The sequence below is a fragment of the Tetrao urogallus genome (genome assembly GCF_951394365.1).
Source record: "Tetrao urogallus genome assembly, chromosome: 3".
In the NCBI taxonomy this organism is placed as follows: Eukaryota; Metazoa; Chordata; class Aves; order Galliformes; family Phasianidae; genus Tetrao; species Tetrao urogallus.
Window position 1 is genome coordinate 69,292,757 of NC_136815.1, and position 18,738 is coordinate 69,311,494.

At 40.8% G+C, this 18,738-nt stretch overlaps 1 protein-coding gene across 1 annotated transcript in view; it reads right to left on the reverse strand.

Moving 5' to 3' along the window:
- Positions 1 to 18,358, reverse strand: part of DAP (death associated protein) — a gene marked incomplete at both ends in the record, with an annotated part of 37,650 nt that extends 19,292 nt beyond the window's left edge. Inside the window, 2 exons of the mRNA XM_079533602.1 lie at positions 11,196 to 11,292; positions 18,304 to 18,358. Of these exons, the coding sequence (XP_079389728.1) occupies positions 11,196 to 11,292; positions 18,304 to 18,358 (152 nt within the window). The remainder of the gene's footprint in view (positions 1 to 11,195; positions 11,293 to 18,303) is intronic.
- Positions 18,359 to 18,738: the final 380 nt, after the last annotated feature.

Consider the following 18,738-nt stretch of genomic DNA (forward strand, 5'->3'; position numbering starts at 1 on the left):
TTCTTAAATTCACCAGAAGGGAAAGTGATAGTAGCAATAAGCTGTCATTCTTTGCTCTGGCCAGCAAGTGTATGAGATAAGGGCACTGCTAGTATTTTGTATCTTATTCCTGGCCACAAAGCAACAACACAATCACAAGCAAACATGCCTTTCTCTGCTCCTTTCTGTTCTTCAGGTTTGAATTCTTCTGCCACTCTGCTTTAAATCCTCCTTCAGTTCCTTCTTTCTATCTAGTTCCATATAAATCTCAGCAGGCCTCTTACTTCATTCTCTGTCTTACCTAGTGCAGTTCAGGTCTCTTATACATGCACAGCTCTGCCTTCCCATTATCTTTTCAGACAATTACAATCTCTTCTTCCACGTACCCTGAATCTCACTTCTGTCCTAGAAAGATACTCATCCCCTCAGGACCTTTAATTCTTCTCCTTATTAAACAGTACTGATAAATTACTGCTTAGAGACACTATTTGCTATGTATTTCTGCAGCCAGGATCTTCTACTTATTTAATTCTTGCTGTAGAATCAAAATGGATCTTCAGGAAACAGCATGTTTCTCTGCTGCCAATAACTAGTACCACTCTGTTGGCAGATTGTGAAGAGGAAAAAATAATTATTCAGGAAGAAAGAAATGCCTACTTTAAATATGACAACTTTAAAGTTTTGCTAGAAATCTTTCTGGTACTGTTGTACAGTTTTGCCCACTATCACAAGGCAGCAGTTGATAAGAGTATAACACTTCTTCAGAAAATCTATAGTGCTGGAACAAAGCAAAGATGAAAAAGTGGTGGCAAAAGTAAAAGCAGCTGTCTATAAAGACAGTGCTTAATGCAGAAGTCTTACCTTTCCCAGAAAGCATTGTATTTCTAATTACAAAGCTAGTCTCATAGCAGTGTTTGGCAAGCTTCTTTTCTTTTTGGACAGAACTAAGTGCGTGCTATGACTGCCTGAAAGGTACTGCCAAAATGGGCTAGTGTGAAATAGTAACAATACAACTTTGATCATTCAGACAATTGGTTCCAATTTTAACTGTGCCAGTTGCCAAACAGTACTTTGCAGCCTTTGCTTTGATCAGAGAAAATGACCTTGCTGTCCTTTTAAATCCAACTGCAATTAGTTCTTTAAAGTTCAAGTGATTCAAATGAAATCTCTTATGACCAAAAATGCAAATTAATGCTTTAGTTCTAAATATTGATAGTTCAGGGAATTCAGATTGCTCGCTGTCCCAGATACACCACAGAGGGAAAGAAAATATCAACCGGACCAAAAACATAGGAATAAACATACTAACAAGTCACCAGAACTAGCAGTATCTTTATATGCCTGTGTTAGTAAAGATTATGAAACAGCTTTTAAAGTATTTGATTAAAAGAGCACAAAATTGTACATTTCTTCTACACAAGCATAATTTATAACAACTAGTTCCTAAAAACATGCATGTTTTAGCTCTTCTTTTCTCATTAAGTCCAACAATGGCTAGAGAATAGAGCTGAAAATAATTTTAGTACCAATATCCTTATTGCATTTCCCAGAACATCAAGCTGTCAGACTAACAATTAAATTCATTTCAAATTAAACCTGACAGGCAGTTTCTTGATGAAAGAACATGTGTTAACTAAAACACATCTCTTTCAAAACACCTCCTTCATCCAGTGCACGGTTTTTGCAATAGCCTCTTCCTGCTTGCTAGGTGATTCTGTTCCTCCTGTCATTCTTACTATGAACACAGCAAACCTCTACCTTATCCTCTGTCAGTACACAGAATGAAGACCTCCCTCCTTCCCTAAAGAAGAAAACACAAGATCTTGACATAAGTATTTCTATCATTCACTAATGTAGCAGCTAATAAGGTATAAGAACACATATTGAATATTGAACCCCTCTTACATTCTTCTGCTAAACGAGGATGACAGTATACTCTGAGGAACTGATATTTAATAAACACAGTATCCTGTATACTTCACTGCTTATCCTCAGATTCTTCATCTGTCCATGCCCTCATCTCTTTTGCAAATGAGGTCTACAAAGGAGCTGCAATGGAAAAGAACAATAACCAAAGTAACACTGTGAGGGCAGGGTCTCTTTAGCTACCGGAAACAGAGGACATTCAAGGACAGAAGTCTTTACATATCTAAAGGAGAAAGGAAGAAAAAAAAAAAAAAAAAGAAATGCCAGCAAAATTAGCCTTGAAGATTTCTTCTTTTTAATTCAGTATCAGCCAGCGTTCCCTCACATTCACAAACTCATCTCGCCTCAGGAAAAGGTGTCAGATATACAACAGCAAGCAAATTATATAAGAATCTGATAAGGAAGTTTCTTTTTCCTGCATCAGATGGAAGCGCTTTTATTTATTTATTTTTAAGAAGTCAGCTGACAGATAAATGATACTATCTATGTACTGCTATTGTAAGATTTTTAAACCCTGCAAAGTTCTTGCTTGCAATGACATCAAGTTTCTGAGTCAAATGTGCTGATATCACACAGTTTTTTGCTTGGTCATTTAAAAATATTTTAAGCTATCCAGTTGCCTGAAATTTTTCCACACCTATTAGAAAACAACATAACTAAAGTACTCCCTGTAGATATAATCAACCTTAGCTCAGTTCGTATGCTCTTAGACAGAAAGTTCCAGAGTATCTTGCAAAGTTGATCTTTCTCTATTTAACAGACATAGCATACATCAGAGATTGTCACAACTTCCTCAAAGCGCTCTTATAGGACATTTTATACAGGAATCTCAAGTTCAGCAGCTATGCTTTCTGCATGCCAGGTAACAAACAATAAAACTATTCTCAACTTGGCAATGAAAACCAAAAACCCGCATCTGGTTCATGAACTTAAGGAAGAACTACCAGAGATCTGCACTGAACACTGCTGTATTGAAGATACAGAAGTTTATTTCCTAAGTAAGTTGTACAGCTCTGCACTGGATTCAACTTCCCCATGGTCCCTTATGGAGCACACAGCAGCAAAGGAGAGACATTTGTACCTCCGCAGTGATAACCCTGCACTGGGGAGCAATGATCCTAAGTTTAAACCCAGACATAGAGAGGAAGAGAATAATCTGAAATAGGACCTCTGTACCTCAGCTTACCTATAACATCATTCTGACTGCCTTGTAGGGTAGGGGTCTCCTTTCACCAGGCCTAGTTGAAGATAGCTTACTGTGCTTAACACGAGGCTTAGCCCTTCATGGAACATGTTAATAAATTACACAGAACAGCAGTCACTGCAGATACCTGTGACTAAAATATAAAATGGCTCTTGAGGCAGAAGAATTGCAAGTAATGCTTTAATGACCAGACAGGTGGGAACGCAATCCAACAGTATCTCATGACAATTGTTTTTCAGAGGCTGCTGATAGAACTAAGCATATATACAGCTTTTGTTTACTGTTATGAGACCATAAATTAACACAGCTGTTGCAGTTTCTAACTTACCATCAGGCTCAGAGAAAAAGGATTATTCACATCGGAAACATGAGAGAAGGAAAATAGTCAGCTTTGTCCTGTCCTAAGACTCGAAGCTTTTCTCCTCAAGAAAGTTATAAGGTAGACTTGGAGGGTTACTATTATCATCTGTACTACATTTTGTACTTGATCAAATGGCCAGCATCCTTGCCTGTGGCAGGGGTGTTGGAACCTGATAATCCTTGAACCTTGACTCTTCTAACCCAAACCATTCTATAATTTGTGATTTCAGAAGACTTAGACCAGCTTCCCTGTTGTCCTGGAGAGTAAACACAGGGCTCAAACTCTATTCCAATAACATCGGTAACAACTTCCTTGCTGGTGGAAGAGAAAGAGGTTAATTCACATTCTGGCTGTAGCCTACATTTGATTCATTTTATCTGTTAGCTAGCACTAAATTGTGTTAGCTTATGAGCAGGGCTCCATGGTGAAGTTTCTAACAGTATCAGAGCTATTGCTACAGAACAGAGAGATTTAAGCATTTTACCAGTTGTCTTACTCTGTTCACAGCATAGTTTCTAACTCAACCTTACTATCATGCCAGAGACAGGAATCTAGCAAAGATGGCCAAGAACCACATGAATATTTCAGACAGCAGCCAGACTGCCAGCCTCTCGGAAGCGTTTCAGTGTGTGAGGCAATACAGTCTACAGTGCAATTAAAGGAATCCTTATTAGATTTTCACACTGCTGTGATATATGATCATAAAAAATTCTCTACACAGACAGATCAAGAGAGCCACTGTTCAGAGAGCCACTGGCTCATCTAAGAAAGGCCACATGTTCAATATTTCCTTCTATTACCTTGTATTTTCACTGGATATTCCAGTCTTATGTTACAAAAGAGAGAAAATAAAAGCATCTCACATCTCCCCTCTACCTGATTTACTGATAATCTCTATGATATCACTTTTATTTTGTAGTATTACAGAACAATTAAGATTGCAAGGAACATGAAAGTGACTGGTCTGATCTTCTGTTCCAAGTGCCATCACCTTGCTGCACCCTGACCTATCAATTTAAGTGCTTTCAAGTATCTCTTCCCCAACCACCCACCAGTGAAGAACATTTCCCTAACCCCCAGCTTAGCAGCAGATGGACCACAGACTTGCATCCTAAATAGGAATTATCGCACCAGGAGTGCAGTAAGGGGGCAAGAGAAGCTCACTACTGAGTAGGAAAAGTCATGAACATCAAGTATCAGACACTGAATCACAGCACTGTTTTCTTCATAAAGATTTTCAGGTTTCTATGTATACATTGGTATTCATCTATTCCAATAATTTACATTAAGGAAGACAAAGTACATGAAGGATAAACAGAAGCAAATAAAGCTTCTAAATCAAAAACATCCTTTTATTCACAATAATCTATAGACTGACCAGTTTCACTGCAGGATTTATTTGCAAAGACTATGCTTGTTAGACTAACATGTAACTAAGTCTTTAAGCTGTATTTACCAGGTTGCTTTCCTCACTCTTCACCTGGGAGAGAAAAAGATAAAGATCTGTACAAAATCCATGCCAGACTCGAGGTACCCTTTTTTGCTTCAGCCACTCTTACATTTCCTTCCCTTTACATATTTTGAAAGCTAAAACATAGTATTGGATTGGTTTTTTTTGCTCTTTAAGCCAAGTTAGATTTGGCAGATCATGAATCATCAACTAACAGTGCAACTCATATCTTAAAAAAAAAAAAAAAGGAAATAAAAACATGTCAATCAAGTCCTTCTTCTCTTTGCTTCAATGACTATTTTCACTCTTATCTGCTACAAAAGCTCAGTTTGCACTTATGCAGGTGACTGTAGCCTGAAGAACACTGAATTACAAAATTTATGCTGCAGATTAAAGGTAATGGAAGCAAATCTAAATAGGAGATTTAATGTACTAAACCAAATATTGCTATGCCAAAACTGATCTCCAGGAAGCAATCCTTGGTAATTAAAGCTAAAGAAGTCTAAGAAGGAAAAAAAAAATTATATCCTGTTTCATGTTAAAGAAAACTCCCAGCATGTAAACCCTGGCATTTCGTTGTATGCTGCAGCAAGAAAAGCAGCTCCTACATGAATGCATTAGCAGCCCCAGCCCTATACATACACAGTGTTAAACACATTCTAAGGAATTCCCAGGAAGTCCCAGAGAAACCCAAACCCATCAGAACTGAGATTGGTGCAACTCTTGCTGAAGTTGTTTTTTCTTTTTTTGCTAATTGCAGTTTATTTAACAGGATGCCTTCAACCAAGCTGCAATCACTGAAATGTTGCAATAAATCAGAGGGCAGCAAATCTACTGCACTGAATGCTTTCTAAGCAAGTAATCTGCTACAATGGAAGAGCTCTCCCAACTGCTACAGCAGACTAAATAAAACTCTGATAATAACGTAACAAATGTTTTAGTGTTGTCTTTGTTTTTCATGTGTCTCTAGTTTCTACTACAAGGGTCCTGGGACCAGCTGCATGAAATCCCTTCCTGTTTGTCCCAAAGACAATTCAAAAAAAAGATAATTCTACAGTTTAGTTTCATACTAAGCTGCTTCAGACTCTAACACAGTTGAGGCTGAAAAAAAAAAACCAAAAACCCAACAACAAGGGAAATGAAGGTGCTACTTGAGAAAACTAGATCCCCTCTAGGCACACGTGGTGTCAATCTCACACACCTCCTACTCATTTTTAGCTCATGGTGGCTTCACTTCAAACACAGGTTTTTGATTCTAAATAAACGAGTAGCATCTGGTTCTTTGACAGCTTTTTCTAATAGGAATTCAGATTGTTAGCTTTAGAAAGGATCTCAGAGTTGCTGAATACTTAAGTAATAACAATTTGGGCTTAGTTGGCATAATGAAAATCATTCGATTATACTGTTTGGATTTGGAGATTTTTATGCATTATAACACCCACGTAACACCCTCTTTCAGCGCTATTTTCTACCTTCAAGCTAGCATAGGGACCTTTACCTCATGCATTGCATTAGGATACCAAGAGAAAAATACAATGTAAAATAACTGCTGAAGTTATTATCTTAGATCTTACATTTTGTACAGACACGGAACGTCATGCTACATGAACTCTGTCACTCAAGATACTACTTCCCTTCACATTCATTTTACTCTCACATATGACTAAGCTTTCTCACTTCCTTCACCACACAAAATACATATGAATACATCACACAGACTCATTCTTTTACAATCTTCTTCTTACACCAGCTTGGCTGACAAATCAACTCAGCATTCCAGTGAATTTCGTAAGACAACATATGTTTCTTTGAGACTGAACAAGGTTCTCACTGAGGCGGATGGTATATCTACTATTCACTTTGAGGGGTGGAATATCAGATCTTTTCTTAGTTCTTTTCAACATGCACAGAATACTTGGAATACAAAAAGAGTTACTTATACAACAAAATAAGAAGCACTTTGATGGTTTTATCGACTTGCACTTTCAAGCATCGAGGAATACTGGAAGCATCTTCCTGCATGAGAATGTATCATCAATAATCTTGTCTAGCTTCTCTTCCTTTCTATTCACATACCGATGTTTTCACTTAAACAAAGATATTCACAAACACTTTTCCTGCTTTACAGAAGTTCTGCATTTAAAAATCAGTATTACATACACTATTTTAGATAGTGTCATTGTTTTATGGTTTTTTGTTATTGGTATTTCACATCATAACATCATGCAGTGCACTGGGAGTTAAAGAGTTAACGCTCTAGTTCTGTGGATTGCCCATAGTTCCAGGTTCCCGGTTCTCAGAAGACAAGAACTACATACTACATGCTCCAGAGGACTTTACATGTTCTGTTTCCATTTTCTGCTCAGATGGAAAGACAGAACTATTTGCACATCATGAGAGGTCCCTCTTTTTCACCTTTCTGCTCATTCTGGCTGGACATCTCACCTTCAGCACTAGAGCCTTTGGTTTTTGGACACTCATTTTATTTATTAGCTTCAATTCCAATTACAGTGTGTTACAGTGTGTTATCTTGCATTTCTTTTATCTTCTCTAGTAAATGAGTTTGTTTCTCCTCAGATCACTGCCACTGTTTTGTTTTTAGGCCCATCTTCCTAACCTTTTCCCCCTTTCCCTTTTCCCAGCTCATGGGTTCGTGGGGCCCCTCACAAAGCCACCCATAAACTGTTGGCAGGTAGTTACAGCTAAATCTGTAACAATATATGCATTTGATAAGATTCAACACAGGTCACAGCAGTATCTTGTTACTTCTCTGCATGACTGATCATCAGGAAAAGTTATTCTCCAGAAACAGTTGCTTGAAAACTGCTAATACTACTTTTGTTTATGTAATTAAATTATGCATAGCTCAACTTCATTAGGCTTGAGCATCTGTTAATCATAAATGTTCCGTGCGAAAGATTAGGACAGAAGATGAAAAATGGGGTGGGAAAATGTGTTAAGAAAAATATCATTTACATAAAAGAGAAGAATGTAGCACTTAAGAAGCTGTCCTCCTAACTGTGAATTTAAGTCCAAAATAATAAATATGAATGCTTCCTACTGTTACTGTAGGAAGCAGGACTGAATAAAGTATTTTGGAAACTAAATTACAGTAATTGGACTGCAAGGTATTGAACTAAGTAAAAGAAATATCAAAGATACACCTGGTGAATGTCATTCTATAGGTAGTTTTGTCACTGTACCATTAATTACCTCAGTTACCTCTATCAGCTTCATTTACACTAACTCTAGAAATACTAACCTAATGCCTTATCCTTCAAGCACACTACAAAAACAATGTTAACCTCTGCAAAGCCACAAGCACTTCTACAAACTCTAGCTCAATGTATTTTTGGTTTTATTTTTGTTAAACAACCATTTAGACTTCCATGCTGATGTGCAGTCTTGGGAAGGGCACATTCTCAAAAGCTCCCAGGGTATTCTAAGAGAACTTGAAATCCCCTGCCACAACTTACTGCCAGTTCCACTAGTCTGTCCTAAGTAAACCTACAATGAGATTAAAATAACTGCTAAGATCACTGTAGCCTCCCTGTGAGCATACACACTATTATTCTTTGTTTTATTATTTTCTCTTAAATCATTGTGAGCTGCTGGTAACACCTGCTAAGAACTGCTTCAACGTTTGTTTTTTTTGTGGTTTGTTTTTTTTTGACTCTGAATGCAACATGGAGTAGAAATTGCATCATATCAACAATACTGCCTTAAAACGGCTGTCCTAAAATGGCAAGGACTGAAAATTTAACAGTAGAGAGTTAAAAACATCTTTTTAGTGAAGAAACACTTTTACATCTCTTGACAAAAACTATACGGATGCCAGAGCAACCACAACAGAACATTAATGGCTTCTTCTACCACAGCTGATAAACCTCTCTCCATTGGCATTAGAAATACAAACGTTTTGGAACATCACAATGGACCACCGGATGCAGAGGCACAGAATTAAGGACCGCACCTTCCAGAAGGAAAGCAGTTATGCTGCAAGGCACGTTCATTTAATTCTGACAGCTTTATGTACTATGACCTGTGGAACTTGCTTATCCTGTCTATAGCTAAATAACCTCTTGCTTACATTTACAGAATGTATAGCCATCAGCTGCAGATGTATTCCTGCAGGAACCTAAAATAGGCACATTAAACTCTTTACCCTCATAGAGAGAGGTTTCCCTGTTCTGCTAGGAAACTCAAAATGCTATAATCCATGCTGGTTTCCACCTAGGTATGCTCCTTATATTCATCCTGCCGCTTTCCTTCACAGGAAGACTTAAAAGAAATTCCAACCAATGTTATTTGTATTAAAAAACATGCTCAAGAATAAGTATGCACAAGAGCCTGAAAGACAGATAACAGATGGTCTAAAACAAAAGCAAAGCAAAGAGCAAGCTCTAAGTGCATATTTTGACAATAAATTGATCAAGTTGCTAAGGCAATGGATTTCATGAGGTGCAACGGCTAACTAAATTCTAGTTAATGAAGTAGGTACAGAAGATATCACACCTTCTACTCTTCTTTAAGAGTAAAAATTGATCCTGGATCTGCTTTACAATATTAACGTAATTAACGTCAGCATCTTAACTAAGATCAGGAGGTGACCTGCCCTCCCAATCTGCTAATCATTCTTCTGCCCTCACTTTTCTTCGCATTGTGGATTATCTACGGGCGCCCAACCTGGACTCTTCACAGACAAAACTAAACTGGAATATGTACTTCAAGGACGCACCTAACACATGCCAGCTTTTATTGGTCATTCAGTCTAAAGTACCAAACAATCTAGTCTCCAGAACGCACACACAGTGTGAACATTAAGTCTTCAGCAATTTTTCCACCTACAGATTTTCTCCTATCATGCCATGATACTTGCTGAAGCAGACACAGCCACAAATACCAAGGTAAAACTTAAACTTCTCCCTACACTATTTGACTCACAGGGGAAAATGACAATCCTGTATGAAGAAACAAATAAAGCAGATAACTAAACTATACCAGAGGTTTAGATCAGTGAATAAAAGCCTTGTCATTTGGACCCTATTGAGATTTCTACACTGTGATGTTGACATGCCAAGGAAATAGAAGAAACAGGAGGTGTAACACACAGGATAAACAAAAGCATGTAAGCCCAAGCAAAGTTTAAATTAGCCACGAAACGTGATTCCTTCCTTTGGACAAAATTTAACTGCAACACAGACTCTGCTCCAACTTATGCTCCATTAAAAAGAAGAACAAGGTGACTAATTTGGTTAGAAAAGAAATAGCAGAAACTTTAGTTTTCCAACCTTTCATTTGAAAACATCAGTTAAAATCACTCTCTCCTCATAAGAGCACTGTTTCTTTCCAATGCAAAGTGTGACTCGGAACAGTTTTCCAACAGTAGTTAGTTTTTATTCAGACACTTTTGCAAGGCTTATTTTTTCTTACCATTGTTTTAGATGTTAAATAAACATTACTTAAGTCAGTCTCACTAAAGTACAAGAATAGCACTCTCATTTTATTTTTTACTACGAGCAAATTGTAAGGACAAAGCAATGCAAAATTATAACTAGTACGTAAGAGTTCTAGGTAAATACAGTGCTGGCTACAAAAAACAAAAAAAGAGCAAGCCAAAGAAAGCAGCAAAAAAATTAGGAAGCATTTGTATGAATATTCTGAACATACAGCTTAGTTCACTGAAACTCTCCTGCTTTCATTTCTACACAGCAGTCACTTAGCATTTTAAGCAGATTTATCACATAACAGCTGTCTGTCTTGGTATCCTCCACCACAAAAACAGCAGAACGCCCACCTAAAGTGGCTCATGTTAATAACTTCATTCTTACTTGCCTTGACACCATATTGCCAAATGCTTTACAGAGAAAGAAGTAAAAATTGAACAGCAAAAGGACTCCACTAGCACACAGCAAGACAATCTCATATGGAGACTGACAACTAAAGCTTGTGTCCAAATGTGCCCAGCTTCTGTTTCTGCACAGCCTGAAATGATGTTCAGAGACTTTCAGGAAAGATGATATCTTACTTAAACTGCTGTGTTTTATTTCCCTCTAACCTTCTCTTACCTGCTCATTTAATGGAGGCTCAGTGTGGAAAAAATGCCAGAATTTCCAATTCCCTTCACAGAGCACATAACTTGCTTGCTTAAAATCAATTTTATAATATGAAAACAACTGTACCATTGCTTTGCTATCTAGAAGTAAAACAAACTGCTGATAATGTTCAAGGCAATGGAAATTAGCTCAGCTTATTCACAAAACCAGAACACTCACCTGCTGGTTTCCCAGTCTTGATCATCCTTATCTTTTTCTTCTTTGGTATCAGAACTGTGTGGGTGTTTCTGCACAATCCGCATCCCACCCGCTTTAACTGGAACAGAAATGAGAAAGACAAAACCTCACTTAAATCAGCACAAGTGAATAACAAATGCTTTATTGATGACCTCTCCACACACAGTATTTTGCAGAGTAACATAACAACCACTGTCTGAAAAAGGGGCCCAAACTCTTTAATAGAGGCAAATCTGAGAAACATCTACTTCAGGACTGCATCTGTCATTCTCATTCACATCATGCCATCTTTGCTCATCCTGAGAAGAGCATTTCATTTCACCACCTGCTTCCAACACTGTTTCAGAATATTCAAGTCTGTTTTAACTCTTCTCCTACCTCTTAACTTGTAGCACTCAGAAGAAATTGAGGCAATGGCTTGCATAATAGTATCCAAAAGGTCACAAACTTTAAATGCACCCACAAAACAAGATGGGCAGAAGAACCTCATTTGTCACTTTAAGTGAGAAACACAACACAAATATTATAGTGGTAATATTTATTAAAATATCATAAACAGTATAGTAAAAAGCAAGTTTTAGGAAGACTCAATTTGCATTAAAAATAGAGCTTTTTACTTTGCAAGACCATCATTACCACATTTCAAATCCTTGTCATGTTTTAGAAATGACATAATCATGAAATGCATCCTTTTGAAATACGGATCGAGAAGTGAAAGCAAATCCAGTTACATTCACATCTTCTCCTACCCATGTGAAATATGAAATAAGATCTAAATCCAGACTGTAACACTACAGCAACTAAGGAGAGCAACAGGCTGGGTTCTTCTGATGGACTTTCTGTTTTAATACTGTAGGTTGGAAGGAACCTTTGAGATCATCTAGTTCCCAACCCCCTGCTATAGTTCCCTCTAGACCAGGTTGCTCAAAGCCCCATCCAGGCCTTGAGTACTTCCAGGGAGGGGGCATCCACCACCTCACTGGGCAACCTGCTCCAGTGACTCACTACCCTCACAGTAAAGAATTTCTTCCTGATATCTAGTATAAATCTACCCTCTTCCAGTTTAAAATCATTTCCCCTCATCCTTTTGCTACATGCTCTTACAAAAAATCTCTCCTCAGCTTCCCTACAGGAACAGTTCCCTTCAGGAACTGAAAAGCCCCTATAAGGTCTCTCGGGGCCTTCTCTTCTGAAGAGCCCCAGCTCTCTCAGCCCATCCCTGCAGGGGAGGTGCTCCAGCACCTCTGATCAGCTTTGTGGCCCTTCTCTGGAACTACTCCAGCAGCTCCATGTCCTTCTTGCGCTGGTGTCTCCAGAACTGGACACAGTACTCCAGGTGGTGTCTGATGAGAGCAGAGCAAAAGGGCAGAATCGCCTCCCCTGACATGCTGGTCATACCTCCCTTGATGTAACCCAGGATACAGTTGGCCTTCTGGGCTGCAAGCACACAGTGCTGGCTCATGCTGAATCTTTCATCAACTGACAGCCCCAATCCTTCTCCACAGGGTTGCTCTCAAGCCATTCTCTGCCCAACCTGCATCTTTGCTTGGATATAAGAGGATGCATCACAACAAACTGGAAGAGTTCCATTCCAATCAGTAACCACATCAGAAAAGCACTTCAGCAGTCAACAAAAAAAAAAAAAACCTACGGACAGGCTAGTTTGTGCTCCTTGTTTACACAAGTGGAAGGTCCATAGGCAGCTTCAGAGATGGCACACCGTGTGAGCAGTGCCAGGGCACATGTGTGGGTGACTTGAAGGGAACTGAAGCAGCTTGCTGCCATGGTTAGGGCAGGCTGGGACTTCTGAAGCCCCTTGCTACCCACCTCACAGAGACTAAGGCTCAGTGCTTCAGTGCAAATCTCTTCAGACTAGGAACAGGGCAAGCTCTTAACTTAGATCTTCAGAGCAGCAATGAAACACGCTGCTGCATTTAAGTTTTACAGCCTACACTGGGGAAGGCAAAGAGAGTAACCACCCCCAAGAAAACGTGCATGTTAGGTCCTCAGATTTGTTAAACGGATCTCTAAGTTTCATGTAATATTTGAAAGATTTTGATTTGATAAATGATATTAAAGACTAGCAACCAACAGAAAAATAAAGTACCTTTTACAAACCTTCAAAACTGTGTCCATTATCGTGCAATAACAAAATACACAGCATATTCACCATTTTTGTGTTGTCTCCAGAATGAAACTAAAATATTTTAACATGTGAGACATGTTTCACGTGAGACAGGGAACAACAGAAAGATTAGGTAACAAATACACATAGTGTTAAATATGGAACAGAAATAAAAAATCCTCTGGATTTTTTCTAGATGCAATCTCCTTACAAACTCAAGTCTATTCATAAAAGTAAACACTGAGTGTTATCAAGCATTATCTTGCTCTAACATCTTGATTTAACTTAGTTAATCAAAGTCTACAAGCTAGAATAAGAGCAAGACCCACCAGCTAAATTGCTGACACCACGGCATTTCTGAAAGCCTAAAATCCTTACTTGCAGCACTCATTTTGCTTTACCTTCATTATTTTTTAACAGTAACTTTTAAACCTAGTCTCACTGCATAATCAGACCCTCTTAACTCCATTTCAAATTCTTTTTTGTAGAGGATGCTATCACCCATTTGCCAGGTCACAAACAGCATTTCTGGACAATGTTCCCACACTGCAGCTTTTCACCATCTAATAGAGAACCAGGTGAAACAACACCCAAGGATTTAGCTGGTCTAAAACACCTCTCCTCTTCCATTATATATCATCAGTCTGGCAGCCACTTGTTTTCTTTTAGCTGACATTGGCAAGGATATACAGCTAACATATTCAGATCCTTCTGCAGGTAGTTATAATTTGAATTTCTGAAAGCAAAAGTGAAACACTGACCCCAGCCTCCTGTACATACAGCTGAGCTACATCTATGCCAGCCATGATACAACACAGTAATACCTAAACTAGTTTCAAAAGACTTGAGAAAGAATATCTCCACACCACAATTCATCTCCCTTTTCAAAAGATTTCAACCCAGCAACACAGCAGTGTGAACAGAGAAGAAATGATAATATGCCCCAACTTGAAGGAAAAATACTCCATTTGGGAGATTTTCTTGGATTAAGAGGATTCATTCTATTTCCTACTTGCCTAGACTTTAATACAATGGCTGGTCAAACACTTTCTACAATGATTTCGTCAGTTAAAAACTATTCTTAAGAGAATATGAGCTCAGATTCTTCATAGAGCAGAAAAAGGACTTAAACAACTGAGAAACCACCTTCCAGAACATTGCTAAGAATACATGCCCCAAACAGGAAGGTACCAGCAATTGCCCTGGGATCAGGAACAAAACACTTCCCGTACTGAGACGGGTAATTCTGCAAACCGCAGTCTGCAGTGCTGCTGGCATTGGGCCCTGTGAGGGCAGGGGACTAGGGAATGGCTGCTGTGGAGCTGAGGAGGTACCACCATCTTCCACAGCATGAAATGAAGAGGGGCTCACCTCCCAGCAAACTCTGGGAACAACAGCAGAAAGGTCTGTTTGTCCAGTTACTGGATAAGAGAGAGTTTTTAGTTATTAGTTGGTTTGCTCTGAGCTGCAGACAGGACTGCCTTGTTTATCCTATGAATGAAGCCTGCGTTCTTCTTATGGGTACGGCTACTCCCAGAAATGCACTAAGCAACCTGTTTCATATTCAAGGTGACCTGGAATCAGTAAGCATTCTTATTTAACCTTCCCTCCCACTGCCGCACTCCCGACTTCCAAAATAAATCACACCAGAACAGAAAGCACCAGGCACCTGCAGAAACATTGCAACTGAATGACTGCTCTGACCACTGCTCATTCAGACAGGCAGAGTGTAGCTTCATGGCCTAGGGCAGCCCTCCCTGGGCACACCTTCTGGTTCAGGTGAAATAATCCCATTCAGAGCCTCTAGAAATCAACAGCTTAGCCAAGACCTTCAGCTCCTTCCTGTTCACCTTGAGTGTAGCGCTAAATACTAGTAATTTGTTTCTCATGAACCACATCAAGTGTAATGGAAGCTGTTACTGTAAGATGTATGAAAACCCAAGACCAAGAGAAACCTTAAACAAGCCCTTTTGCATGCTTAAGGGAACAAACATTAGCATCTGACAAAACAGTGGAAGTAAGAGTTTTTATATGCCCTCATTTCATAGAAATCCTGACTTAGAGCTATTTGTTCTACTGCCGAACTAAAGCACATCACTATTTTCATGAATCCATTGTAAAGCTTCATAAATAAACTATTACCACAATCACCTTGCTTTACACATACAGAGTAGTTACTGGAAGAAATGAACAGCTAAAAGCATAATTACACCCTTTTTTCAGCTGCTGCAAGCCATACAAACCTACACAGCATTGTATTACAGACGCATTGATTTTACTGACAGATATATATGAGGGCCTCAACTTAAGCTTTATTAAGTTTCAGAAAGGAGTTCAAAGCCACTTTGTATACCCTGTTACCAACCTGAGGTCTTAAGGTTTCTATTTCATTATCCTTTCTTTTTTCAAGTGTTTTTCCTGTCTTTTTTGTTTTACCTATGGGAAAAGATCAATGCAGAGAGGAAGCTAGCAGACTGCGTACAGGCAGCGAGGGCTCACAGTGCACATGAAATATAATCAGTTTGTCAATTCAGCTTCAATTTCATGATCCAAATCTTTCCTAACTTTTATCCATGTTATTCATACTCAGTGGTATTGATTACAGATACAACCATAGGCAGCAAACCCACAGCTTTCAAGCTGTTAGTCAATGAAGTTCTCCTGTTTACAGCTTTGCTTGGCTAAGAACTAGCCTATTTATTTAAGAACACTATTCAAACTGCCTACAGGTTATTCTTTCATTTTTATTTTTTTATTTCTGAAGCATTCCTGACTTATTAAAACCTCTGTGCAAACAGATGGCATCACATTATTATTCAAGGATCTAAAACAGCTTGGGATAGAGGATTAAAACCTAGCTTCAGCCTCTATAGTAAATATAAACTGCCATTAGTCAGCATGTTCATTGTGGATTTTCAAAGCATTCAAAGGACAACACATCAGAAGCACTCTCCTCTGACAATTAGTTCAGAACCATCCCTTTCCTGGGATGACTCAAAGATTCTGTAAAACATCCGTTTTCCTCATCTCACAGACAGACTTGGCATTCCCCTTCCAAAGCTGAATCGGTGCACACTCACAGGACACCCTCAGGGTTGCTGAAGATATTAAACGGTAAACAGCTGAACAAGTCCTTCAGCTCATATGTGGATGCACATCTTACAAAGGGAGAAAATACTGAAACACTCTGGCAGCAAGGAAAACCTGTTGTATTCCAATTACGGTTTTGAATTGTGCATCGTTCATTTTTAAGCAGGCCTATGGAGATTTTTTAAGTAACAAACCATTGGTTGAGAACACAGGCTTTGAAACAAAACCATCAAATAAGCAACAATACAAAAAAGTTCAACTACAAGGCAGCTAGCTGGAAATGTCTACCAGTCTTCCTTTCTCCCCTTTTTGCTTTTTGGTTAGGTGTGTCTTCTTGTTGCACCAATCTAACATTTCAGTATTTCTTTTATCCTGAAGCAAACATTCATTTACATCACCTCAAGGAGACCAAATTTCAAGAGCAATGGCTTCTGTTGCCTGAAGGAGCTCACCATGAGATCTAACTAGCCATGGAGGTGTTCAAGGCCAGGTTGGATGGGACCCTGGACAGCCTGATCTGGTGGATATAAACTGTACTCCCAGCAGGGGGCTAGGGCAGGATGAGCTTTAAGGTTCCTTCCACCCCACACCTTTCTATCATTCTGTGAACTCTGATGAATTTCAGCATTTTTGACTGAAACACCTGAAAAACTATTCCACTAGGAAACATTGGAAGATGTAAGAAAAGCCTGTGGAGGAATGACTGAAATTCGCGTTTTAAAAATACTGTAGTCAAGAAGAAAAATGAGCAGTGTGTGAAAGAACAACACTACGAGAAATGGGCCCCCACTGCACACAGGAGCTCCCGTCCATGGCTGGTGGTGGATCTATGCAACACCAAAGCTGTGACTCAGCTCAGCCTGAGCCCCACCACTGCTCCACACTGAGCAAGCAGCACTGGGTGGAAACTGCCAGAACAGCCTAAGCCAGTGAGTGTCTTATTCTGCCTCCTTCCCTACTCATCTCTAGAACTAAAGCTCACTACTGCATGGCTTCAATCCCCTCAACCTAACGCAGTACCAGAACCACTGTACACACACACACAAAAAAAAGGACATAAGGAGCAAACAGAGCTCCTGGTTTGTGTTTCCACTTGGCATGCAGGGCCATGCAGATGGCAGAACATGCTGTTATTATCTCAGGCTGCTTGTCCATCCGTCCGTCCATCCGTCCCCCCCCCCCCCCCCGTGCAGGCAGGGCACCTCTGTCAGCCCTGGGGCTGCTCCCAGACCTTCTTCACCTTTCAAGGACAACACACACTCACAGATGAGCACCCAGGTCAGAACCTAAAAGTGTCAAAAGCAGCAGCAACCAGGCCTGAAAGCATGTGCAAGCAGAGAGCTTTTTGGGAAAGAATGAATAAGAGGAAGGCACAGGGGAACAGCAGCCTCTGTCGCTGAGGAAGGAAAGCTGCCAGAAAGCCAGCGAACGGCTCGGGGAGGGATGGCAAGCTGCTGTCTGAGACCTGGATAGGGCACACGCACGCTTCCACGTCCTAGGGCACAGCAGGGGCCGGAGGCCGGCAAGCTGGCGACCTTCTCCATAGGCAAACACAGAGCGCCAACAGGTTCAGCCTTGAACCTCCTGCCTGCGGACTTCGCTACGCGGCTACGTGGCGCCGGAGCCCTTCGCGGCGGGCCGATCAGCCGCCTCCCTCCCTCCCTCCCTCCCACCCCCCGCTGCGGAGAGCCCGCTGGGCCGAGGCACTGGAGAGGCCACCTGTGCCCAGCCCCGGGCGGGTGTTGCCCCGTAGCCGGGCGCGGCGCGCCCCTCGGGGCCTCTCCGTTCTTCCACCGCCGCCGCCCCGGCCCTCCCCAAGGCCCGCCCCGAAGGCCATAAGAAAAAGAGCGGAGAGACGGGACCCGGCGGCAGTACCAGCAGGAGGGTGTCCGGCCCGGGTCTCGGCTTTCTCTTTGGGAGGCGAAGACATGTTTACCCTGACAGCGCCCGCACGAGCGCGCCCACACCCCGCTCCCGCCGCCAGCACCGCCTGCCGCCCGCCCTGTCAACGTGGCCGCCCGCCGCCGCCAGGACGCGCCCAGAGAGGGTGGGGGCGGCCGCGGGTCCGCCCCGTCTGCTGTGGCCGCGGGGCGCGGCCCGGAACAGAAGTGGCGCGGAGCCCGGATTTCCACCCGCAGCACGGCGTACAGCCCGGCCTTAAGTTCCGCACCTCGGCGTGGAGCTTGTTGCCAAACCACCGCCGCGCTGAAGTCGGCCCGTTGTTGTTTTGTTTTTTTTCTTCTCCCCTAAGCAGTATGAAGGCGTTTTATGCAACTGGTGCCAGCAACAGGCGGCTTTTAAGAATTGTAG